Source organism: Lasiodiplodia theobromae (genome assembly GCF_012971845.1).
Source record: "Lasiodiplodia theobromae strain AM2As chromosome Unknown scaffold_1, whole genome shotgun sequence".
Classification (NCBI taxonomy): Eukaryota; Fungi; Ascomycota; class Dothideomycetes; order Botryosphaeriales; family Botryosphaeriaceae; genus Lasiodiplodia; species Lasiodiplodia theobromae.
The window spans coordinates 1,633,757-1,659,497 of NW_023336399.1; the positions used below are offsets into that span (position 1 = coordinate 1,633,757).

Below are 25,741 nucleotides of genomic sequence, written 5' to 3' on the forward strand. Positions count from 1 at the left end.
ACCATGGCCCCAGCATCGGTAAAGGCGCCGCCCCGGAGGCGGCACAACGCCACCGGCACCGGCTTTCTCTCTTGGCCGTTTGCTCCCGCTTCACCGACCTTGACTCTGTGCTGTCCTCATCCCGCCGGAAATTTCTGCCAGCTTACCAAGGCTTTGATCATCCCCGGTTTCTCCTTTGGGATTGAACGGAGTTTGAGCTGTGCTGGCCTAGCCATCGCCATTTCTAGAAGACATGGCCGAGGTCCAGTTCCCTTATACGTAAAATTCTTGCTAAGGACATCCGGGGAAAACGCCTCCTCCTCCATCTCACATCCCCATGGAGGCCTCTGTTGTACCGCCAGAGCCCACGGCTCTCGAACCCGTCCGTACGCGTAACGATGCCGACCCTTCTGCTGGAGAAACCCGCTCCCAACACGCGCGTCATAGCCGAAACGTCAGCGCCGGCGACTCCCAATGGCGCCGAGACATGGACGTGACCTCGCTCAGCACTGCTCAGCCGAGAGCCTGGCATGCTGAGATTGGCGGTGTCTCCAAGATATTCTTCAGACGCATTGCTGGCCTCAATCCCTTCAAGACGTCCTACTTCTCGCTCTACCGACCGCTCAAGAGCTTCCAGGACCGATGCATCCTCATCGCTGGTGTAATTCTGGGCATCGCCGCTGGCGTGCCTCTGCCCTTGATTGGCGTCATTTTTGGCCACATCATTGATGCCTTCCCGCCGTCAGAACACGAACTCGCCGTCCGCATTTCGCAGTTGCTCGGGGTTGCTGTGGCATACTTTGTCGTCACTTGGGGATGGGCCGTGTGCTGGGGCATCATCGGTGAGAGGACCTCCCGCGGACTACGGGAGGCACTTGTCGAGCGTGCTCTTGGAATGGAAATGGCCTATTTCGATGTCGAAGCGCCAGACATGACCAGTATTCTCACGGAAAAGACCCAGACCGTGCAGCTTGGTACCTCTGAGAAAGTCGGCCTCTTCATCCAGTCAATCTCATACTTCGTGGCCGCTTTCACTGTCGGCTTCATCCTGGATGCCCAATTGACCGGAATCCTCCTGGTGGCAGTCATCCCAACCATGTTCATCATCATCACTTTCGGCTCGAAAACTGTCGCAAAACTGCAGAAAAGCTCGGCAGATGTTGCAGAGAACGCTGCTGCTATCGCATCGAGTGCCTTGAAAGCCGTTCAGGTGGTTCAAGCATTTGGCATTGCGGACAAGTTGGCCGATGAATACCTCGAACTCCTGAAAAGGTCCGTCCGGATTGGGGTCCGAAAGTCGATCGCAGGAGCAGCTATGCTTGGATGTGTATACTTCACTGCTTACTCCGCCAATGCCCTTGCCTTTTGGTATGGAACCAAACTTCAAGAAGATAGGGGCGCAGATGGCGGTGCTGGCACAATCTATGCGGTCGTCTTCCTCATCCTTGACGCCTCCTTTGTCGTCGGCCAGTTCGGTCCTTTCATCCAAACTTTCGCCATGGCAGCAGGCGCCGGTGAATCCATTTTCGAGGTCCTGGACCACGCAGATCCACATATCGATGTGTATGCAAAAGATGGCGAGACTCCTGACGCATCTGACTTCGCGGGTGGCATTCGTTTTGAGAACGTCACTTTCGTCTACCCTGCAAGACCGACTGCGAGGGTTCTGAATCACGTAAACCTCAACTTCCAGCCCGGTGCTGTGAACGGCATCGTCGGTGCTTCTGGCTCCGGCAAGTCCACCGTTGCTGGCCTTCTTCTGCGGTTCTACGATCCCTCTTCGGGAAAGGTCACTATTGGCTCAAAGGACATCAAACGATTCAACGTTGGTGGACTTCGTTCTCGGATCTCAATGGTCAACCAAGAGCCAGTTCTCTTCTCCGGCACGATTTTCGAAAACATCAAATACGGGCTAGATGAAGACCACGGGCTCTCCGATGAGGAAGTTCTCCGACGCTGTGAAGAAGCAGCACAGGAGGCGGCTTGCGACTTCTTCGACATTCTCCCAGATGGCATCCATACTGCCATTGGAAGTTCGGGCCACACCTCGTTGTCTGGCGGTCAAAAGCAACGGATCTGTCTGGCGAGAGCTCTGGTTGGAAACCCTTCCCTGCTGATCCTTGACGAATACACCAGTGCCATGGATGCCACCAGCGAAGCTCTGGTCCTCAAAGCTCTGGATAGAGCCACATCTGTGTCCGGTCGAACGACTATCATTGTCGCCCACCGTCTAGCTACGATCAAGAACGCCGCAAAGATCATGGTTATGGAGCAGGGAAATCTCATCGAAGAGGGCACACACGAGAGCCTTATCGAGATGAACGGTACCTACAGCCGTCTAGTTGAGGCTCAAAAATTCGATAAGAGCCCCCTGGATTCGAAGACGTCATCGATAACAGCAACCCCCAGCATCGCTCCGATGACCACCGAGATGGACAAAGACACTGAAATCCCTACTGCCGGACAAGCGCAACCATCGCAAGCCAGCCAGCCTTCCAAGCCATTCAGTATCGCCCAAGTTTTACGCAGAGCGTTTCTTCTCAGCAAACCGGAGACCCTGTACATAATGCTGGGACTGTTCGCCTCCATGTGCAGCGGAGGTATCATTATTGGCGAGGCAATCATTTTCGGCAGCCTCGTGTCCACTCTGAACACCGATTTTAACAGTCCCGATTTTGACAGCCAAGTCAACTTCTTTTGCTTGATGTTCTTCATCTTGTCTCTCATCGCGCTGTGCGCGTATATGACAAGCGGATCCTGCTTCGGTGTCGTTTCTCAGTGGCTTCTCTGTCGTATTCAGGACACTTCACTCAGAAACATCCTCAGGCAAGATGTGTCCTGGTTCTCGAAGCCAGGAAGGTCATCGCATGCCCTCATGTCGAGCTTGAGCATGGATGCTGGACACATTAGCGGTCTTTCTGGCGTCATCATTGGCACGATCTTCTCGGTCACTACTTCAATCTGCGGTGGGATCATTCTCGCCCACGTTGTCGCTTGGAAGATCGCAGTCGTGTTACTTGCTGCGGTTCCGATTATGCTCGTTGCGGGCTTTTTCAGACTTCGCGTCCTGTCCATGGCGGAAGAGCGCCACGAGACTGCCTACAACGATGCTGCAGCTTTGGCCTCTGAGGCTTGCGCTGCCATTCGCACTGTCTCTGCACTTGGGCGAGAGCGCGGTGTATTCAAGCAGTACAAGCAGGCCATCCAGGGCCCTTACCAAGAGAGTCTCAAGTTCACCTTGATTGGAAACATTTTGCTCGCGTTTTCGCTCTCCATCACGTACTTTGTGTATGCCCTGGCCTACTGGTGGTAAGTTTGGTCTACCTAGGTGATGATAATCACACCAGAGCTTTGCTAATTTTTTTTTTTTTACGCCAGGGGTTCGAGGCAAGTGCGCGAGGGCATGTATGGCATGCGCGACTTCTTCATCGTTCTACCGGCGCTTCTATTCTCCGCACAGTCAGCTGGCCAAATGTTCTCACTTGCCCCAGAGATCACCCGCGCCAAGTCAGCGGCACGCAACGTCTTCAAACTCCACGACGAAAAGCCCTCGATCATAGTCGACGAACCTAACACAACGAGCGCAAGCTCTCTGTCGGACAACGTGGCTGAGAAAGCAAAGGCTGGGCGCAAAGGGACGCTGGAGCTGAGGAATGTCAGTCTTGCCTACCCCTCGAGACCCGACACTCTGGCTCTGAAGGGCATAAGTTTGTCGATTCGAGCGGGTGAATATGTCGCATTCGTGGGACGGTCCGGGGCTGGCAAGTCATCGTCAATCGCTCTCATCGAGCGCTTCTTCGACCCGACATCAGGCAGCGTATTCATGGATGGCGAGAACATCAAAAACAAACCGGTCTACTCGCACAGGGCGAGGATTGGTCTTGTCGAGCAGGAGCCGAACCTGTTCCCTGGAAGCATCATGCACAACGTATCGTTGGGGGCGAGACCCGGGGTGACGCCGACAAGGGAAGACGTGGAAAGAGTGTGCAAGATGTGCGCGCTGCACGAGTTCATCATGAGTCTACCAGAAGGCTACAACACCGAGGTGGGCGCCAACGGGGGCCGACTATCAGGTGGGCAGCGGCAGCGGCTAGCGATAGCACGGGCACTTATCAGAGACCCGGAGATCTTGCTGCTCGACGAGGCTACCTCGCAGCTGGATGCGACGAGCGAGAAAGAGGTTAGAAGGGCGATCGCAGCCGCGTCGTCGGGGCGAACCACGATCATGGTAGCGCACCGACTGGCCAGCGTGCAGAAGGCAGATCGGATTTTCGTCTTCGAGAACGGCAGGATTGTGGAGCAGGGCAACCACGACGAGCTGGTTGCGCAAGGGGGCATCTATTCGGGCATGGTCGAGACGCAGCAGCTGACTTGATAAGGCTTGCTTCCATAGTGCTTCCAGCAGGGCGTTTAGGCGTGGTGGGGTTCAGCGTCACGGCAGGGATCAGCTCTTCATTTCACACAACGAGTACTTGGTTGTCTAGAACAGGCAAATACGTTGCGCGTCCGGCTGTTTGGAGTAAAAAGTTTCCAGCTCAAGAGACAAAACGCGCTTAGCCGGCACAGAAAGACAGATGGACGCGTCAGCCCGTAGGATTGTAATACAGCTACTGTGATCTAGCCGGCGGGACCCACGCCGCGCAGCAACTATACATATATCAGGGTGCTGTGCCTGATCTACAGTGCGTGGTTCTACAGTGATTTCCTGATCGGGACGTGCAGCATGCGTTGCAACGTGAAGGCAGCTGTTCGCCACAACGTGACAGCGGCGGAATTGTCAGCCATGGGCCGGGCGGCAGACTGCAACCTCGGCTCGAGGAGAAAGAAAAAAAATTGGACGTCACGGATTATGGTGTGTGCCTCTAGCGCGGGCAGACGTGTGTGGCTGCCCCCCGGACGGTTGCATCGGGTCCGAAACTCGGCGCGCTAGCGGGAAACGGATCAGATAACTGTATCCAACATAGGCGTGGTGGGCCGGGCTTGGACATGTCTTGGGAGGCGAAGCGAGGCTCGGCGATGAACAGGGGCACGGCAGGGCACGCGCGGTTTTTCGCAATGCACTTGCTCTTTCCAGACCAGCGCCCGACTCGCGCCAGGCGCCCTGCACGTCGAAAAATTTTGTCGCCGTGTCCCACCCCGCCGACCGCGCTAATCTTATCTAATAATTATCTGATTCAGATCATCGCCAGCGGCTGCCCTTTGGGCTAGCTGTGGGTTGCGCCGCCGGACGAGTACCGCGATGCGCTTTGCTAACAGGAACTTCTCGTCCGATGGTCTGCTGAGACCGCGTTGCCTGCGCCTCGAGCTGCCTGCGGGCCCTTGGCGGACGGGTCGAGCCGGGCGAAAGCGCTCCGCGGGCAGCGAGCATAAAACGCCAGGCGGCCGCGACTGCAGCGTTGCTCCCCAGCCTGCCGCTGCTGCGACTTCTGTTGTCGTTGTGCTCCTACTTAGCTGAGCGGTCCCGTACGTAGCCCGCCCCCGCGCCTGCCGCAAGAAAGTCATTGCGTCATCGTCTCTCAACTCACCCAGAGCAGCCGCTGACACGCTCATCCAGAAGCTTTGAAATCCCTGCCCTGCCATTCGCCCGCCTTCGCAGCGCCTATCCAGAGCAGAACTACCAGGTGAGCTCCAACAGCCAATGGCCGCGCGTCCGCCGGCCAGGGCACCATCACAGAGTGCCCCGCCGCCGTCGGAGAAAAAGTGTAGCTGATGTATATATATCAGTTTATGTTCTCGGAACTCTCCTCAGTCACCACTCCAGTGCCTGTCTTGCTCGACCTGTCCACCCGCACACAATGAGCCCTCACGCCGACTACTCGACTCCCCCCCAGCACAACAACCAGCCCCTGCGCAGCGTCCACAGGGCCACCCAGCCCAAGATGCATCGGAACACCAGCTACCTGAGGCCCTCCTCCGAGGACGAGCTGCACGACATTATTTGCGTCGGCTTCGGTCCTGCGTCGCTTGGCATTGCCGTGGCCATGCACGACGCCATTGAGGCCTCAGGCCATGTGGGGCAGCTCGACAGGCTGCCCAAGGTTGCCTTCTTGGAGAAACAGCCCGAGTTCCGCTGGCACGCGGGCATGCTCCTCGAAGGCGCCCACATGCAGATTTCTTTCATCAAGGACATGGCCAGTCTGCGCAACCCGCGCAGCAACTTCACTTACCTCAACTACCTCCACAAGAACGACAGGCTGATTGACTTCACCAACCTGAACACCTTCTTGCCCCCGCGTGTTGAGTACGAGGACTACCTGAGGTGGTGCGCCAGCCACTTTGACGACGTCACCTCCTATGGTCAGGAGGTCGTCCAGGTCGTCCCGGAGAAGACGACCATTGACAGCGCCGCTGTCGACTCCTTCGTCGTCAAGTCCAGGAACACCGTCACCGGCGAGACCACTTCTCGCAGGGCCAGGCACGTCGTCATTGCCACTGGCGGCAGGGCCAAGATCCCCGAGCCCTTCCCCAAGGACCACCCCAAGGTCATCCACTCTTCGGCCTTCAAGTACACTGCGCCCAAGCTTCTGCCTGAGCGCAACGCTCCCTACAAGATTGCCGTCATTGGTGGCGGTCAAAGTGCTGCCGAGATCTTCGAGAACCTCCAGACCAACTACCCCAACTCGAACACCAACCTCATCATCAGGGCCCAGCACCTCCGCCCCAGCGACGACTCTCCCTTCGTCAACGAAATCTTCAACCCCGAGAGGACTGATGACATGTTCAGCCGTGATCCTGAACTCCGCACCAAGACGATCCTCGACGACAAGGTCACCAACTACGGTGTCGTTCGTCTCAACCTCCTTGAGAGGCTGTTCGAGACCATGTACCTCCAGAAGATGAAGTACGGCGCCCAGGAGAACTGGCCCCACAGGATCCTGAACTTCCGCACCGTTGTTGAGGCCGGCCAGTCCCCCGTCATCAAGGGCGGTGTTCGTCTGGTGGTCAACAACCACAGCAATGATTTCTGCGCTCGCAAGAGTGCAACTGAGGAGGTTCACGACTACGACCTGGTTGTCGTCGCCGTCGGCTATGAGCGCAACGAGCACGAGGATATCCTGCAGGGCAGCCGCTGGCTGATGCCCGGTGGCGGCAGTGCCGGCCAGAAGTGGGAGGTCAACAGGCACTACGGCGTTTTGTTCGAAGAGGGCAAGGTTAGCCCTGATGCTGGCATTTGGTTGCAAGGTTGTAATGAGATGACGCACGGTGTAAGTTTTCTCCAGTCCTTCCTGCTGCTTTCCCCTCCCATCACCCCCGCCACCTCGCTTCCCAGCAGCCTGTGATTCGTTCGCCAAACTTGATTTCTCACCTTCCTATTCCGCCTCGCACACCCTTCTCCATCATTTACAGGAAACCCATCTTCCGAAGGATCGGCAGATGTGGTACTCTTGTATATCACTCCACCCCCACGGGATTCTAGACCTGATCCTCCACGATTTGAGGGATTAAATGCTGACAAGCCTTGGCGCTTACAGTTAAGTGATACCCTACTCTCCGTTTTGGCCATTAGAAGCCAGGAGGTTGTTTCTTCGATTTTCGGTCCACAGGTTGAGCATAGCAACGGCGTTCATCACGAGGAGGCTTCTCAGTCTCAAAACGGTCACCACGCCTCCCACCAGACTCAGCTCCAGGCTTAGACCTGAGGCATTGGTGAGGGATTGACGCGGATCATGCAGTCCTCAAGTTATCATTTCTGGGCTCGCGACTGTTCAAATTTGCTTTCTACAGTTTGATAAAAATATAGCTATTTGTATGGAGTCTTTTTTAAACAAAGGATAAATGGGAACGAAATCTACACCTAGCCATTGCGACTTTTGAAATTTGCTCGGCGGTCCCGACTAAGTCCGACCCGGAAGCTGGACTTCAGACCACTCCTTTGTTGTCGCCGAGTAGTGGTCGCTCTTACCGTCGGAGACCGCGGGCAATTCCGATGACGAAAAAAGCAGATGGAATGGCATTGAGGGACGAAAAAAAATGGGGCTGCTGGATCTGCAACACGCCTGCATATGCGTGCGGGCATTGTAAGTCTCGCCAAATTCCGCTGCTAAGAATGTTTCGGCCACCTACCATGTCCGCGTGAGGGCCCATCGCTTCAGGCAGGCTACCAGTGAGAGCATAACAGCGGAGATTGATGTGATCGTACCTGGCTATGCTTTAATCTCACTCTTACGTCTTTGCCACCCGATGTACGGGATGGGAGTGAGCAGCGGCGGATCCGGCGGAGAATCAAGTTTGCTCACCTAGCCTGGACCCGCCTAGCTGGCGCTGCAGCGGGTAAGTAGCATGGGGCTTCAAGCCCGACTCCCCTTCACATGCCTTCCTTCTGTTAGCTTTTCCTTAGCTTTTCCTGCCCCTTTTTGGGCAATGGTGAATCAATGGTGTGTACTCGATGGAGCTAGGCTGTGGAGTTCTGGGCACCAAGCGTCTGTGGCTCGCAGCTATTACGGTATGCAGCGCGAAAGAAAGGCCGGTGGGGGGCACGCTTTCTGTGGCGGCGGCGAACCCGCTGGCTTTCTCGCGCCGCCATACACTATTGGAGCTTGAGTACGGTCCGGCCAATGTCATCCCACGTTCCAACGACCCTTCTTGTTCTCTTCTGTGCATGCTATTACGGTGAAGAATGAAGAAACGGAGACCGCTTTCCGCCCTTCCGTAAGGTGCTATGATCCTCAGGCCGGTCACGGAGGCGGTTCGGACTCGATTGGGATCGCTAAGAAGAGGGGTTTGTTCTTGACAACTGTTCAACGTGTGGAGGAAATGGAGCAATGCCATTGCTTATTTGGCACAGGGATCAATGGCCAAATTGAAACGGGTTTCAGGGACGTGTCCCCGCTGATGTTTCCTTTTGCGTCATGTGGAGACGCATGCGTTGTTGTACCTAGCCTCACGTCGTCGGGTTTACGCTATGGTGTGCTTCGGCCTTCAGTCTCGCCAACTTGTACATGGCAGCAGATCTGCTAGTGCTATTCTTGGCCCCATGCATGGGCCCCTTTTGATGAGCGGTCACCCTAGTCATGATTGGCCCGTTCCCTTTTTACCCTTTTACAAATGGATATCGTCAGGTGCAGCAGACGGAGGAAGGCGAGCATGTATCGTCCGGTGTAAACCGATCCGCACGGGGTCGGCCTTAAGGTCGGCGAGCTCGGCAGCCATCCCGTCCGTACCCGCTTGGACACAGGCCTGTTGTATCCCGTCGGCACGGGTCTCTTGCTTTAGCGTTGCAACCTTGGGAGCAAATCACAGGCCCTCGTCTCTGCAGAATTTCTCAGGATCTGCCTCACAATTTCTTTTTAATTTTCTTTATTGGGGATTGTGGAGTCTGCGAGCACCGTGTGCCATGACGTTTGATACTTGCATGTTTGTGACATCCTGCATGCTATTTACATTACCTACTCCTCGCTGTCAGGTACCTACTAAGACCACCACATGTGTCATTACCAGTCCGCAGACCAATGGTAGAGTATCTAAATACACTTCTTTTATCAACCAGATATATTCATAGCGGAATCATAGGTTGGTTCCGTCGGCCTTCGGATAGTCCAGTACGATGCTATAAGCAGTTTGTGAAGCTTTTGTCGTTTGAAGAAGTACCCTTGCTATTTCGGCTCGCCCCCTCCAGCAAACGACAGGGGCATGATAAGATAGAGCCGCCCTGGCATCGGAGTGTGAGGTCGACTTTGGGAATGGTCCCAATTGCACATCAGGCCTTGGTGGTCATCCTCAGCGCGGCGGATCGTCTCTCTTCTCCGATATGGGATCGTCGCAGCCTTGTGTCCGGCAGCACTAAATGCCGCGGTTATTCGCCGACTGGTGGGTCCACTCCATGGGGGAGACGTTTCAAGTGTCCAGGTTAAGGATGCCTTGCGGTCGGCGCATTTGCAACAGAAGCATTGTGGCTGCTCGTGGCTGGTGATTCGCTGCTCGGTGTACGGATTTACCAACGTGAGGCTCGGCTTTGGGTTCTTCAGGCTGGGTCTGGTACGAGATTTCTAAGCGCTGTAGCCGCTACAAGGGCTGCTGACCCCGCTTACTTGGTTTTGACTGTCTCCTGGTTGGTCTTTGCCTGTTCCTGAGAGCTTGCCGACGGGTCAGAGGTACATGTGAGCTACTCAGCTGATACCTGCCAGGGCGCGAAGCCGGAAGAAGCGCAGAAAAAAAATTGGTGAGACCCGAGGGTTTGGAGGTGGCGCGCCGCCATCATTTTGGCGCGGGGCTGGCTGGTACGACCTTCCTCTTTTCTGCCAATCCCCCTCTTTTGCCTCCACTGTGATGTGAGAAACGTGGTGTTGCGCTGCAGATTGTACGCGCAATCATATCGAATGGATTGATTAGCATCCCTCTCATTCGCCAGGCGCCTCACGACGCGAGCCCGCAACACCCACCACCCGCTCGATCCGCTCGAAAAGGACGCAGCCGTGGCATCACAATCTTCGCCGTCATATGCGTCGGGCCAGTTCTGGTTTCTTTGATGCGAGCTCCACTCGTTCCACGGATGTTTCCTTTGCCGCTGACCAAAGCATTGAAGCATTGCCCCCACACTATTTCATCTCCTCTCGGGACCTTCTCCGGACAGAATCATGCACGAGAGTCAGCGGTTTCAGTGCCCTTGGTACGAACAACCAAGGGCTGGGCGAGGCTGTGCCAGTGCAGTGGTCTGTCAGCAATGCCAAAGCAGGAAACAGACGACTCAGGATGCAGTCGCGGATCTCGTCGAAGCCGCGGCAAATTCGGATCAATTCGGCGATGTTCTATTGCGGTGGCTGCAGGAGTGCGAGTACGACCAGAGTTTGGATGCCCTTGCCGATATCGCTATCGCATTGATGAGGTCAAGCTCTTCTCCACACAATCGGAAATCACTTCCGTAGTGAATTTTCTGGAACCGAGCTCACGTCTGGACGTCAGAGGCTCCGACCTGTCGAAAGTCTATTTTTCTGCTCTTGGCGGTCCCTGGGGATCTTGGACTCCGTCCTTGGTCGCGCCTTGGTGTTGATAATATTGGTTGGTCACGCCGAAGTGCCTGTGTGCGTAGTCATTACCGTGACCTCGTAAAGAAAGGTACTGAACGGCCTTTCATGACGTCGTCTTGAGGGGGGCTCTTGCCTTGGTTCAGCGAAGGCGCCATTGCTGCGTTGACGGGCTCCCGATGGGGAATTGTAGACGAGTCGTGGAAGGTGAACCAGAGTGCCTTACTCAGCAGATCACGTGACTACGCTGCAGTCGGGTGGCATGTCCGCGCTGCGGGTTGTTGAGCATGTTGCTCAGAGTACCTGCTACTGTTGGCCCACTCGCCTGCTCGCGACCAAGCATGTGCATCCTCGAATGGCTTCCGCTGCTCCTTTCGTGGTGGTGAGGGTGTCTGCCTGGAATTTCACGTGGCTTAAGCCCCGCGCTTACTTGTTTCGGGATGGAACATTAAGAGTACGAGGGCGGTGGCAGGGGTGTCGAGCGTTGGCGACTGAGCAGATTCCAGGCCATTTTCGCTTTGGCAGAGGTCAATGGTGAGCGAGAATGGCGTGGCCGCAAGCAGCAATGTTCTCGAAGGCTCAGAACCCCATTTCTGATCGACGAAGTGTCGTGGCGTTGACATGGGTGTTGAGGAGCTATCCCCTCGCGGGTGGCGTCAGAGCTTCACGAACCCCACTATCTGCTGTCGGCCAACGCCTCCAACTCCCCTATCCCCCTTCCTCATCCTCGACCAGCATCACCACCGCCCTCAATTCTCTCCTCATCCGCAATCATGAGCGTCAAGACCGTTTCTCTGCAGCCTTTCCAGGACCAGAAGCCCGGAACGTGAGTGTGACCCCGCAGCCACCCACCACCAACTCCAATTGCTTCCGCTAACACCCTTTTCCCCCCAGCTCCGGCCTTCGTAAGAAGGTCAAGGTCTTCCAGCAGCCCAACTACAGCGAGGCCTTCGTCACCTCCATCCTCCTCTCGATTCCCGAGGGCGTCGAGGGCAGCACTCTCGTCATCGGCGGTGATGGCAGATACTGGAACCCCGAGGTCACCCAGCTGATTGCCAAGATCGGCGCGGCGTACGGCGTCAAGAAGCTCATTGTCGGCCAGAATGGCATTCTGAGCACTCCGGCTGCGAGCAATGTCATCCGTGTCCGCAAGGCCACTGGTGGTATCCTGCTCACCGCCAGCCACAACCCCGGCGGTACGCACCCCCTTCGGAGCATCGAGACGCTCGCTGACAAGACGCAGGCCCCGAGGAGGACTTCGGTATCAAGTACAACCTTGCCAACGGTGCTCCCGCCCCCGAGAGCGTCACCAACAAGATCTACGCCACCTCCAAGGCCCTGACTTCGTACAAGATCGCCGAGATCCCCGACGTCGACCTGAGCACCATTGGCACTCAGACCGTCGGTCCCCTTGAGGTCGAGATCATCCACTCGACTGAGGACTACATGAAGATGCTGAAGAGCATCTTCGACTTCGACCTCATCAAGGCCTTCCTCAAGGAGCACCCCGACTTCAAGGTGCTCTTCGATGGTCTCAGCGGTGTCACCGGCCCCTACGGTGTTGATATCTTCGAGAAGGAGCTGGGCCTGGCCGGCAGCACGCAGAACTGCATTCCCAAGCCCGACTTCGGTGGCCACCACCCCGACCCCAACCTGGTATACGCCAAGTCGCTGGTCGACGTCGTCGATGCCAAGGGCATCCACTTCGGAGCTGCCAGCGATGGCGATGGTGACCGCAACATGATCTACGGCGCCAACGCCTTCGTCTCGCCCGGCGACAGCTTGGCCATCATTGCCCACCACTCGGACTTGATCCCTTACTTCAAGAAGCAGGGCATCTACGGTCTTGCCCGCTCCATGCCCACGTCGGGCGCCGTCGACCTTGTTGCCAAGGCCAAGGGCGTGCAGTCGTACGAGGTTCCCACGGGCTGGAAGTTCTTCTGCGGCCTGTTCGACGCCGACAAGATGAACATCTGCGGTGAGGAGTCGTTCGGCACTGGCAGCAACCACATCCGTGAGAAGGACGGTCTGTGGGCGGTGGTTGCCTGGCTCAACATCCTCGCCGGTGTTGGCCAGAAGACGGGCACCACGCCCAGCATCAAGTCGATCCAGCAGGACTTCTGGAAGACGTACGGCCGCACCTTCTTCACGCGCTACGACTACGAGGGCTGTGAGACGGAGGGCGCCAACAAAATGGTCGCTCACGTCACGGAGCTGATCACGACCAAGAAGGACGAGTTCGTTGGGTCGTCGATCAAGGGCCGCAAGGTGGTTGATGCTGGCGACTTCTCGTACACGGACCTGGACGGCAGCGTCAGCAAGAACCAGGGCATCTACGTCAAGTTCGACGACGGCAGCCGCATCGTGGTGCGTCTGTCGGGCACGGGCAGCAGCGGCGCGACGATCCGTCTGTACGTCGAGAAGCACGAGTCGGACCCCGCCAAGTATGACGTCGAGACGCAGGAGTACCTGAAGGACAACGTCGACCTGGCGACGGGCCTGCTCAAGATTCAGGAGTACACGGGCCGCACCGAGCCCACGGTCAAGACCTAAATGCGCCTGCCGAGGGACTGCGGATTGACGAGTGATGATAAAAATGGATAGGTGCACTCAGATTGCTCCAGCATAATTTCCTTGTTTTTTTGTTTTGGCAGCGGACGTATATCGAGAATTCGCAGTAGTCTCGGAATATAGAAAAACAATCAAAGTAGATATACGGGCACACATGTCGTCATCGCGTGGAGGTTTCTCGGACGTGAGGCTGCAATCCTTAATCAAAGTTAGCTTTCACGTGTGTGGAATGCTGGGAGGCTTGCCGCATGCAGGGCGGATCTGCCACAGGCATGGAAGCGGGGGGACGAGAGGGGTGCATTTCGAGGAGTTGGGCATCGGGGGCGTGTGCGCTGCCAGCGTGATGGTGGGCGGTGTGTGGACCGGTAGAGTAGCGCGTGGCTTAGCGGCCCCAGGCGTCATCATACCTACACAGGCCCCTCGCCGCGGCCGCCGCATCCAAACCTCGCCCGACTCTCCTCCAATTCAGCTTTCCCTCGAGTATCTCGCACCTCCCAGTCATGTCGTCCAACAGTAATGCCGAGGCCTCGGCCGTGCCGCCCCAGGCGCGGAGCTCGTGGACGTCGTTCCTCAAGGTAGGCCTCGTTTAGGCGCCGCGCATACCAACACGGCTCGCTGACGGCCATGTAGTCGATCGCCTCGTTCAACGGCGACCTGTCGTCCATGACCGCGCCGCCCTTCATCCTCAGCTCCACCTCCCTCGTCGAGTTCTCGTCGTACTGGGCCGAGCACCCCCAGCTCTTCGTCGCCCCCGCACACAAGGAGGACCCTGCCGAGCGCGCCCTCGCCGTGCTCAAGTGGTTCCTCAGCACCCTCAAGCAGCAGTACGCCAGCCGCAGCGAGAAGCTCGGCAGCGAGAAGAAGCCCCTCAACCCCTTCCTTGGCGAGCTGTTCCTGGGCAAGTGGGAGGATGCCGCCGGCACTACAGAGCTCGTCAGCGAGCAGGTCAGGTACGGAACACCCCATGACGCTCCCAAGGGCCCACTGACGCTCGCCCTGCAGCCATCACCCGCCTGTCACGGCCTACTCGATCTGGAACGACGAGCACGGCGTGCGCCTGACCGGCTACTGCGGCCAGAAGGCCTCGTTCTCGCGCACCATCAACGTCAAGGTAAGTGAGCGTAGCACCGATCTGCGAGCGCACTGACTGACGCTTTGTGCCACTCGGGCAGCAAATCGGCCACGCCGTACTCCACATCGACGCCTACGACGAAGACTACCTGATCACCCTGCCCTCGCTGCACATTGAGGGCCTGATCACCGGTTCGCCCTACGTCGAGCTGAACCGCCAGTCCTACATCACCTCCTCGTCGGGCTACACGGCCAAGATCGACTACAGCGGTCGCGGCTGGATCAGCGGCAAGAAGAACAGCTTCACCGCCTCGCTGTACCCCCACGACAAGACCGAGAAGGATGCCATCTACACCATCGATGGCCAGTGGACCGAGGCCTTCACCATCAAGAAGAAGAAGGACACGGTCGAGACGTACGATGCTCGCACCAACAAGACCACCCCCCTGACTCTTGCCCCCGTCGAGACCCAGGATGAGCTGGAGAGTCGCCGCGCGTGGCAGAAGGTTGCCGTCGCCATCCAGGCCGGCGACATGGACACGACCGGCCGCGAGAAGAGCCTCATCGAGAACCAGCAGCGCGAGCTGCGCCGCGTCGAGAAGGAGGAGGGCAGAGAGTGGCAGCGCCGCTACTTCACCCGCACCGACGACTTCCCCGTCTTCGAGAAGCTCGCCGCTCGCATCCAGGAGCCCGTCGAGGCCGAAAAGACCAACGGCGTGTGGAAGTTCGACCCCGAAAAGGCCGCAAAGTACCTTTCCAAGGCCACCACTGCCCCGTCGTCGTGATTTTCTTCTTTCTCGACCAGCTGAGATTTGCAAATTTAAACCGATAGAACGGATGGCTGGGGCTATATGCATTCTCGAATCTCGTCCGACATTGCAATTCTTTTTATCGTTCTTGTATTATGCTAGGGTTTATCAATAACGCACACGGTCAGACCATCAAACGGATAGTTTGGAACTGCTGCCTCTCCTACCATACGCGCGGCAGTAGCCAGGATAGCTGATGTAATATTTTTCTTATCCTCCCTCGCGCGTCCTTTGGCCACAGTTGAGTAAGAAAGCGAACAGTTTCAATTCATAATGAACGCCACCAGCCAGCTTTCATTCCATTAGTCCGCTTCCTCTTTTTCCTTCTATTGACATTCACGACGCCAACGAATCCATCCCCCTTGTGCTTGTCCTGCGAGAGACTAGAAAAATAAGATTTTCTTAAACTTTTTGGCTTTGCCCTTTTCTTCCTCCCGCCTCCAGTACGTGTCTTTTCGCGGCGAGGAATGCTGCGACAGAAACCAGCCTAAGTTTGCGAGTGGGGTTAGGGTAGCGCACACGCGTTCGTAAGCAGAGAGAGTACATAGAGCAAACGGCAAAGTTCGGGTTTGGTTTGGCTACATACGAAGCTCGAAGAATGAGGCTTCCCACCCCCCGGGAGGGGGGAAGCATAAATTTCTTGCACCATTTATCGCACCATTGTTGGTCACGTCTCGTATGACATCTGCCCTTTTAATCGTGGCTTAGAGCAGAATTCCAATGGTACTAGTAAAGGGGAAAGGGGGGGAGGGGGAACGAAGGCGCAGCAGCATGACGCATGATGTGAGGTATGGTACCATAACATTACTGCTTTGAGTGCGGCTTTTTTCGGAAGTAAAACGGATGGGGTTGAGGTACGTCTCGTCAAGCCCGGGTAGCAGCAGGCCGAAGGTCATGAGGTGGGATGATGGCGGCAGCGGACGAACCTTTAAATAGATGAATAAGTCACGTTGGTAGTGCAATGAAGTGTGTCTCGAAGGCTATTTTCATTTTTGGCTTCCTGGTCATGTGCATCTCGAAGCCCCCCCTCTTCTACTAATGTCTGTCAGATTCGGGGGGAAAGAATGAAGGACAGGAATATGATGAAAAGAGAGAGCATTCTAAGGCGTCCACCACTCACTTTCAACTCAGAGTTTTTCTCCCATACTTCCATACAAACATCAGAGAAAAGACGTTTAGTACACAGCTCTTCTCAGCAAAGAATCCGGCATCTAGAAATGTTTCATTACTATTTGTCCCTGGAAAAGGCCTAGTTCCTTGGAGGCTTATTTATTCGTTATTGAATTGAAGAAGATAAAAAAAAAAGAAGAGCCACGTTTCCGAAATTCAAGCCGTTTTTTTAGTCGTTATTCATGAATAGCAGAAGCATTCTGTCGAGATATCCCATCTCATTGTCCGAGTAGCACACCGGAGACCGGAATAATCATAGAGAAGCCCAACAAGAGCAAAAACAGGTGACAGAATAGTATAAGCGTATATATCCACCAAGGAGAACAAGAGACGATGAATGGATGCAATAAAATACACATAATAACAGACGGCGGCTGAAGGGAAAAAAAAAAAGTAAAAGCATGTATCTCCTGAGGTGCCGTTCCTGTGAATCTACAGTGGACAGCCGGCTATTTGCTCTTACTCCAGAAACGCCTCCCAGAAAACAATCGTGAGGCAGGAAACGGCCAAAGTCCATCTGGCATAACCGCATCACTAGAAGAACAGGCCGGGGCTGTTTTCATTAAGTCTTCCTGGGCCAACTTCTGACCAGGAACGGTGTGACCTGAAAACAAGTGTCTGCTCCTGAACAAACGATCGAGAGCATGACGCAGGAAATCCACAAGGGAGAAGAGCAACAGCAGAGAAGCAATACATCAGCAAGAAGAGTATATCCACGTAAGTGAAATCATGTAGTCAAAACAAGAGCAAAACCCCGAATTTGTTTAGAAAGAAGTGTAGAAAGAAAACACAAAGCCCTTCCGCCACCATAGAAAGAATTCTCCCGCATTTGCACCCCGAGCCCACTTTCACCTTGCCCGTCGCCAATTAATTTCTCTGTCAAAGAAAATGAAGAAGACCCCTCCTTCGCCACGCAAATGCCCTTTTTTTAGTTTACCCAAACCCGGCGCACTGAAAATGCATCAAGAAAGGAAAAAGTTAAGGGAGACTCTTGCCACCCTTCTCTCCGGAAAGAGAATTAAGAGCAGTAAATCAAACGGGACAAGAGACTCGCTCCTTGCCCCGTCTTTTGTATAGACGCCAGTTGTTCAGAAGAAAGGTGTCGTGTGTCAAGTCATACCACATGAGCATTTCGTTCGTGACGTGTCCCAAACCATCGAGCTACAGGCCGTCATCTGCGTGGCCATCGCTTTCCTGAGCTCCTTGGGAATAAGGAATTTGAAGGCTGCTGGCATCACTTCACGGCTTCGGCTAAGAGCGCCGTAGCTCGTCCATAACTTCGCGCAGCATAGCTGTGCGTTTACGAAATAGCCCTCGGGCTCTGGTTGATGTGCTGGAACAAGGCCCCAAAGAGGCGTTCGACCTGGAATGATGTTAGTATACATCATAGGCTGATACGCGTGTAAAGGGGGAACTCACCTCAGGTGCCGCCTTGACGAAAGGCAACTCCCAGAATTGGTAATCACGGTTCTTGAGAATCTCCAGCAGTGTGATGATGAGACCCCAGGGGTGCGGGCGGTGGACTAGAAGGCGCTCAAGGAGAACACGCGTGATCTGCTGCTTGACGTCGAGGCTAATCTGGTCGCTGCTGGAACCGAAAAGGTGCAGAATCGCATAGCTGAACCAATGAGTGTGGCTGTTGGGCCAACGCAGCTGATTTGTCATGGCGCTAAGGAAGTGGTAGCGGCCTTCAGCGCGCAGCTCCTTCGCAAGGTTTTCCAAAAGCTTCGCATGAGGTGAGGTGGCGCTGAACACTGGGCCCTTGCCAGCAGTGGAGACAGCGTTGCTGCCGACGTAGAGGGCGATGGAATGTAGAACGGCCGTGTCGACAAGAACTGGAGCGAAAGCCAGTCCAGTCTCTTCACGCTCAGGAGAGTAGATAGCATCGCAGAGCTTCTGGATTTCCTCCGGACTCTGCTCGGTCGTCCGGAGAAGGGCGTCGACGGTATCCTTGATGCCGTGCAGCTTGAGAGGCTCTTCAACATCGCAACGAACTGCCGGAGCCTTCCTCACATCCTCAAGGCGGTCCACCTTGAAGCCCGCAGTGAAGGGGTCAGGAAGCTCAGGATAGGACGATGGGTAAGCGCTGACGACCAGATTGCGCAGCTGGGTACAGTGCATCGGGATTGCATTGCACAAGCGGAAATGGTTCTCAGCCAGGAACTCGGGGAAGTCGTGATGGATGACCAGAAGAACCCTCAGAACGCCTCGGTAGAAGTTGCGAGCTTCAACGCTGGGCTCCACCGGCTTCATGAGGTTACCGGCGTAAGAGAGGACAACTTCGGTCAGCTTAGCGTAGAGATTCCATCTAGTATCATCGGCCAACTTGAGCATGACAGGCATGAACATGCGGTGTGAAACCAAGGTGAGCCAAGCAAAGGAGAAACCAGGAAGATGCTTGGGTTGGAGCACCAGGAGAGCCTTGCCCATGACCAACATGAACTCTAGCTCAAGACCCGGGAGAAGATCTCTCACGTCGTGAAGCTCGCAGATGATGGAGTTGAAGAGGCGGAAGAACACCTTCTGGTTGAAACGCTCGTGACGGGTACGGTGGTGGTGAATCAGTACCATGATGACCAAGCTTAGGATTCCCTCAAGGTATCCCGGCTTTTTGGAGACGGTAGCGCCCTCACTTTCGCTCTGGTAGACGACCAAAGACACGACGAGTTTAGCCAAGCCATCAACGAAGATGTAGGCATTGTCCAGGCTGGGGAAGGGGACAAGCTCCTCACGTTCATACGCATCCACCGAAGCCTCGACGCAGACACGAATGAAGTGAGCAGAGTCGTTCTGGCTCTTCAGGAAGCCGCGGGCATGTAGCTGGTTAATGAAAGCCGCGATCATCCTCTCAGAAGGAGGTTGACGTTGGCCGTAGCGGACCAGGTGGATCCACTCTTCAAACACGTACTCAACCTGGTACTTGCCACCAACATCGGGAGGAGTCGGCGCGCGCTCCTGCGGCACTTGAAGCTTGGACATGATCAGTTTGCCGACCTCCAGATCAGAATCCTCAGAGAGCCATTGAGCAAGGGCTTCGAGCGACCTAGAGAAGTCTGTGCGGAAAGCTGCAGGGGTGGCACCGAGGAGGATTTCGTCCATGAACTGGGAGAGGAAATCCAAAGCGTGCAAATTGCGAGCTTGGATAGCTTTGGATGCCGCCATGTCGACGCGCTGTAGATCAAGAAGGCCGGCGGTAACCATGCAGATGACAACCGGAGCGTTAAGCAGGCGCTCATTTTCGATGTTTGCAAGCCACATCATAATCTGTCGAGAGGTATTGACGGAGATTTGACACAATTGAATGACCAACTGCACCATAACCTCGATCTCTAGGCGACGCTCTGCCTCTGCGAACAGGTAGGTAACGACGCGCCCGGCGATGCCCAAGCAGAGGTTGTCCCTTGTCGTACCCGAGCTCTCAACAAGATGGATCAGTTGCTCGAAAGCATCGCGAGTAGGGGCAGATGGTCCCAGCTCTTCAATGTGCTCCTCTTGAGCTTCTTTCGAAGTGCGCTGCAGATCCAAGAGGAGAGTCAATGCACGCTCGCTGGCGGTATGAGCATCGACATAGCCATTGAGCTGAGCCTGTGGCATTGTAGCAGACATCGGAGGAGCAGTTTGAAGACGTGTGGGAGCTTGGGAACCCGGGCGGGGGATAGCAGGGGGCTCTGCTGGCGTAGGTAGGTTCGGAACTTGAGGGTATTGCTCCTGTAGCACCTCTGACATTTGGCGGCCGTTGTCTTGGGAAGCGTTGTTGACCTGGGACATGCCGCGAGCCTGACGACCGAAGTCCTCGTAGATAGCCAGTTGCTCCGCGTTGAGCCCTCCAGGGCTCTGTCTGTACGGCTCCGGAATGAAAGTAGCCCAGTGTTTGACGGGGGGATCGTTGAAGGGCTCGCGAGGGTTGGTGTTGCGGTGGTAACGGCGCGCGCGAGTGCCTCCTTCAATTTGAACGTCGATCTCCGCGATAGATTGCTGCTCTGCTGCTTGTTCAACCATGCCGCAAACCGTATCCAGATTGTCGTTGACAAACATGAGGATCAGGCCCTCAGGCAGCGCTTGCTCTGGAAGATCGCGGGCCAGGATACGGATGTTGTTCATGATGCTCATGCGCAACGGCTCCTTGCAGGTCACAAGAGCGAGACTGCCGGATAGCGACTTGACCATGGTGTGCGCAGCCTCCCGCATCTTGTTCTCGTCAGCCTCAGTGGCGAAATCCTTTGCAACTAGTTGCGATGTAGAGATGGCGGCGATTGTGACGGAGCGTTCAACAACCGGCGCAATGATCTCTGCAATAGCGGACTGCGCTGCCGTATGGAAGATCTGTCTCAAACGGCTGGTGGCTGCCATATTGGAAGACGCAGGCGGGTAGACCAGAGCTGAAGCAAGATCCGGCAAGGATGCTTGAATTGCAGCGGGCGAAAACCGGTCATTCACCGCTCTTGCGCGGTTGAGGCCGACCAACGACAAATCGTGGAAACCTTCAAGGCCATCTGGTATAGCCTGCCCCAAAATCTCTTCTTCATGGAGCGGCCTGGACCGGATGAAGTCGGATGGCTCAATTATCTTGTGATCAAGATCTAAGCCTTTGCACAGAACCTCGATCTCGAACTTCAGGTTGAGCTTGAGCTCGGCGAAGTGGTACAATTCCATAAGCAACCGGATGATCTCCATCACCCATGGGTTCGGGGGCCTGAAGACTGTCGACTTGCTCGCTTGGATGAGGACCTTACAGGTGAATGGGATGACAATCAGAAGTCGCTGCGTGTCGTGACCCTCAATCAGCAGATCCTTGAACGAGATGTTCTTGAACTTGATAGGTTTGTCCCTCGCAATCGTCAGGGAACCGAGCCATCCACCAAGATTTTTCAGATGAGTGCGCTCGGTTGACGAGTTCATCGTAGACTCGGCATTGAGCATGCGGATGACAGAAACGTAGGTTTCCCGAAGAACCTCGGCCCAAAGTATCTTGTCATCGAAGAGAGCAAGCATGTCAAGATACAACTGCTGGAAGTTCGGTTGCATCTTCGCGCGCTCTTCAACGAGATAGCTGGCGAACCACTGGTGATGCTTCTCCTCTAGCGCTTCTTTGAGATCCTTAAGCTTGTCGACGATGTTGCGCTCCGAGACGTTGTTTAGCACAAACAGAACCTTATCTTGCACCTCCTCATCCGGATCCTCGTAAAGTTCTGGTCGAAGTGGAGGGTCGGTGTGCAAGCAGCTGAACTGACGGACAGCTGACTCCTGGCCGAATTCCTCCACATTCCCATTCGTCAGAGAAATGCCATTCTGAGCATCGCCGTTGGTTTCGCCGTTGGCCTCTCCAGAGCGCTGCCGTCTTACGATTTCTTCGGCCTTGTTCCACACTTCGGTGCCTTGAAGCCCCGGCACACGGAGAAGACGGTCGCAGAAACTAGGCCACTCGTGGAGCCTGTTGGAGAAGTTCAGAAGCGCTTGCAAACCAAACTTGTACATGGAAGCCTCCGGCGGGTAATCCTGTACCGCCTCCAAAACCATAGCCAGGCCAGCCTGGAGAGGAATACGTGAAAGCAGGTTATACTGGATGATGCCACCGAATAGTACAGCAGTGGTCGCCAGTGCCTCCAATGGATACTCTCCAAAGCAGTTGTACTCGTCGAAAAGACCGTGGATCATGCAAGCGAACAAGTCCTGTTCTGCAGGATCCTCGGATGCCTTGTACTTCTGTAGCTCCTCGATGATGTGGCGCACGTCGCTCTCACCGCTGTACATGTTTTTGTAATGCTCCTGCATCTTCCTATCGGCCTCCGGCGATATTGCATTGCCGTCTTTACCGTTAGCGTCGATAATCTCATCGAAGCCTTCGCCGTAGTTGATCAACCTCGGGTACGCTCCAATGCAAATCCGCTGCAGAGAAACCAACTCTTCGTCCGGCAGGTGGCCCTGGAGAAAGCCTAGAAGAGGGTGAACAGTCTTTACAGCCAAAGGGACGTTAGCAGGAGGGACACCCTCGCGCTGAGCTTGCAAATCTGTCTCCGCCTTGTTGTTAAGGAATGAAGCGAGAACCCTTGGAAAGACCGGAATTTGCCTCAGAGTGTCCTGTGCCCATGAATCTAGGTCAAAGAGTCCCTCCCTATGCGCAAGAGCTGCCAGGTCCAAGCTCATATCGGAGTTTAACGCAACGAGATCTTGAATCCACGCATGTTCCGCCGCGTGTTCCATAATCGTGGTCAAGGAAAGAGGATTGGCATTGTAGAAGTCGAGGAACCTGGCGGCAACCCAAATGCTGTCCTGCTTCCAAAGACCATGCAGTGCGAAGCTGTAGACGTTCGGAACGCGTTTCTCGACAAAAGGTCCGAAGAGCTGACGCATGGCCATTTCCTGGAGACCAACCCATGGCTTGGGTACAGCGGATGCGGCAACGACGAAGATGTCCGTGTTCTGGTTAATGACCGTCTGCGGAATCTGTGAGCGTTGAGCAATGTTGTACGTCTCTTGAGACTGGAAGATGATGTTGAAAAGAGCTGCCGTCGCGTCCAGCGACACGAGCGGGTGTTTAACAACTTCCTTTGCACGTTCCTTGACTACCTCAGAGGCATCTTCAAACTGCTCCAGCGTGAAAGCCTTGCGCAAGCGAGGAACCTGAGTGACATCCAGGTCTTCGGGAGAGCAGGCCAGGAATGCCACAACGAACGAAAGCTGGGTTTCTTGATGGTTCCAAGACCCTCCCCACAGCAGCTGGATGTCGAAGTTCTCGTACTCCTGAGCCAGAGGCAGAAACGCGTTGTACAGGGCCAGGAACTGCTGCGTTGTGACCTTCAGGTTCTCACGATCGAACGAGTGAACCACGTCCTGCCAGTCCAACCGTTGTCCCGCGCGGTGCTCCCGTAATGCAGCCACAAAGTTGCTCGCGTTGTATGCTTGGCCATTCTGGGTGATTGCCATGAAGAGAAGCGCATTGGCAACCTGCTGATAGCTGATATCGCGCGTTTCAACTGAGGCGAGCATCTCCTTGCATGAATCCAAGCTCAAGGTTGCGCGAGGCCCGGCACGCTGGACGTGCCTGATCAACGGATTTTGATTCTCGAGTAGGTCGAACATGTGCAACGCCGCGGTGACGTCCGGAGGTAATATGCCGGTCAGTTTGTCGTACTTGGTACGGATGGCGAACAGCAGGCTGTTTTTGCTCTCGTCGTTCCACGTGCGTGGAGGGTCTTGGGCCAGACGGTCGATGTCGGTGGCGAGAATGCTGGATGGGATGTCGTCTTGTGAGTCTGGTTGGGAGTTGACGAGGCTCATGAGGAAGTTCTGGTAGTTGTTGGACAGGATAGCATCGGCTAGGACAGAAGGAAAAGTCAGTGGGGCAGAGGAGTTGTGGGCGAGGGGCTGCGGTCTCACCCTTGGTTCTCAGATCCGTCTTTGACGAAGTCTTGCACGCCAAAGCTAGGGTTGTCTTGGCGACGGGGTCCAGCTTGAAATGCTCCATAAATGTGGACAGGTCAAAGTCCCTGAAGAGATCACCCTCAGTGGTGTCAATTGACTCGGCAATCTTGTATGCTTGCTGGGGGTCACGCGTTATCTTGTGCATCTCTTCGACAAGCAGGCCGTAGCTGCCAGAGTTGTCACCGCCCTTGGCATTGCCCGGGAAGATCTGCGGCGCATTGCTCTGGAGCAGGCGGCGGAAATACTTTGAGAAGACCTCCATGCCGTTTGAGTTGACCAGCTGCGATGGGAAACAGGGTTAGCGCGGATGCGGAGGGGGCAAGTGCGGGCTGCACTAACCTTGCGAATCTGATCGGTCTGCTGTTCCCACTTGGTCTTGTCCTTGTCTTCCTTAAGCGAGCTCAGGAGCAGAAAGACTTGTGCGATGACGATTTTGGCAAGCGACTGGCCAGACGGAGCCGATGCGGTCGACGTGCTGCTCGGCGAGCCGATGTTGCCCGACTGCGATAGTGAGGGCGAAGCGCGAGCTACCTTGGAGCTCCCTCCGCCGCTGGTGCTTGGCGCACCTCCACCACCTTGCGATGCGGAAGGCAAAGCCGCGGCGGAGGAAGCAAAGTGTGAGGCGCCTTGGGAAGCTATGGTTCTTGAGCGCCCGGAGGACAGCAGCTGGCCCTGGGTGTGCTGCTGCTGTAATCCGGATTGCGACGGCGAGAAGGGTGACGACGTCGACGAGGCGGACGAGGTGCGGCTGATGATGCGCCGGGTGCCGGACGATGCGACCGAAGGCGGATTGTTGACGGGCGAGAAGGAGGATCGCGAGGGGCTGTTGGCAGCCGAGTTGGAGCGTGTCGAGGTGAAGGCGGTTGAAATGGGAGTAAGGCCACGCCGTCCGCTGGGTTGCTGACTTGAAGAGCCCCAGGGGAATTGCTGGCTCATCTAGGCAGCTATTCCATCGGGTTCGCACGCGCGACAAGGGGAGTAGAGGAGGCGGCGAGGAGGACAGGTGTGGTCGGTGGGGGACGAGGCAATGGAGGTGAAGTTCAAGGTTGGCAGCCCGAAGACGTGAACGGGCCTCGTGCGGCACTTGCCGAGGGGAGCAGCGACAGCGAGCAGCAGCGCTCCCGCGAGCAGTCTGCCGCGCAATGGGCAATGGACATTCACTGCAGAGACCGGCCTCAGACGTCTGTCGCCTCGGTCCCGCGCGCACGCGCCTAGCCGTCCGCGGCGCGCCCTACGGTCGCAACCGGCAGCACGCAAACATGCCCGCCCAGCAGCCTGCGTGCTCTCTATCTACGTATGCATCCTGCCCTTACCCTGGCAGCGGCCGTGCCCTGAAAAGCGGCTGCGTCCTCCCGGCCGCCGTGCCGTCACTCGAAGCCGCACGGTCTCAGCGGTCGTGGCAGCGGGACCTGGCCTGCAGCGACGCGCCACGGGTGCTGAGACCGCTATTGACGGCTGGCGGCGCCCCCAAATGGGCCCTGTCAGAACCGGACCCATCGGGCTCGCTGCCAGGAGTGCCGGCCACACCTCAGCCAGACGGCAGGCGACAACGGCCTCGCGCGCGTGGGCGTGCGTGCCTGATTGAGGCGGTGGGCTGCGGAGGAAGCGCGGGGCGTCAGTGGCGGCGGTTACCCAGCGAACGCAGGCCGCATCATGTTTGCCAAGGCTGCCCGACGGCGCTCGCAGTTGCTGCCAACCGCTCCACCACCAAGGCACGCGCCGCCAACCTAGCGCCCCTGCCTCTTTGTTAATTACCAG

The 25,741-nt window shown here is 56.0% G+C and overlaps 5 protein-coding genes across 5 annotated transcripts; 4 read left to right on the forward strand and 1 right to left on the reverse strand.

Annotated features, from left to right (window-relative positions):
• Positions 1-316: 316 nt before the first annotated feature.
• LTHEOB_497 (ABC transporter protein) lies at positions 317-4,354 on the forward strand (the record flags this gene model as incomplete). Its single annotated transcript, XM_035514062.1, has 3 exons — positions 317-1,251; positions 1,375-3,288; positions 3,358-4,354. The coding sequence occupies 3 exons, from the start codon at positions 317-319 to the stop codon at positions 4,352-4,354; spliced, it is 3,846 nt and encodes a 1,281-aa protein (XP_035372499.1).
• Positions 4,355-5,774: 1,420 nt separating this feature from the next.
• Positions 5,775-7,259, forward strand: LTHEOB_498 (L-ornithine n5-oxygenase; the record flags this gene model as incomplete). Its single annotated transcript, XM_035514073.1, has 1 exon — positions 5,775-7,259. One exon carries the CDS (start codon positions 5,775-5,777, stop codon positions 7,257-7,259), a length of 1,485 nt encoding a protein of 494 aa, XP_035372500.1.
• Positions 7,260-11,713: 4,454 nt separating this feature from the next.
• On the forward strand, positions 11,714-13,493 carry LTHEOB_499 (Phosphoglucomutase; the record flags this gene model as incomplete). The annotated part of the gene is made up of 3 exons (XM_035514084.1): positions 11,714-11,766; positions 11,835-12,136; positions 12,184-13,493. The coding sequence occupies 3 exons, from the start codon at positions 11,714-11,716 to the stop codon at positions 13,491-13,493; spliced, it is 1,665 nt and encodes a 554-aa protein (XP_035372501.1).
• A 518-nt stretch (positions 13,494-14,011) lies between these two features.
• On the forward strand, positions 14,012-15,367 carry LTHEOB_500 (Oxysterol binding protein; the record flags this gene model as incomplete). Its single annotated transcript, XM_035514097.1, has 4 exons — positions 14,012-14,086; positions 14,142-14,461; positions 14,514-14,622; positions 14,684-15,367. The coding sequence occupies 4 exons, from the start codon at positions 14,012-14,014 to the stop codon at positions 15,365-15,367; spliced, it is 1,188 nt and encodes a 395-aa protein (XP_035372502.1).
• Positions 15,368-17,861: 2,494 nt separating this feature from the next.
• On the reverse strand, positions 17,862-24,919 carry LTHEOB_501 (CCR4-Not complex component Not1; the record flags this gene model as incomplete). Its single annotated transcript, XM_035514108.1, has 4 exons — positions 17,862-17,924; positions 17,981-23,877; positions 23,939-24,263; positions 24,323-24,919. 4 exons carry the CDS (start codon positions 24,917-24,919, stop codon positions 17,862-17,864), a joined length of 6,882 nt encoding a protein of 2,293 aa, XP_035372503.1.
• Between the last annotated feature and the right edge of the window lie 822 nt (positions 24,920-25,741).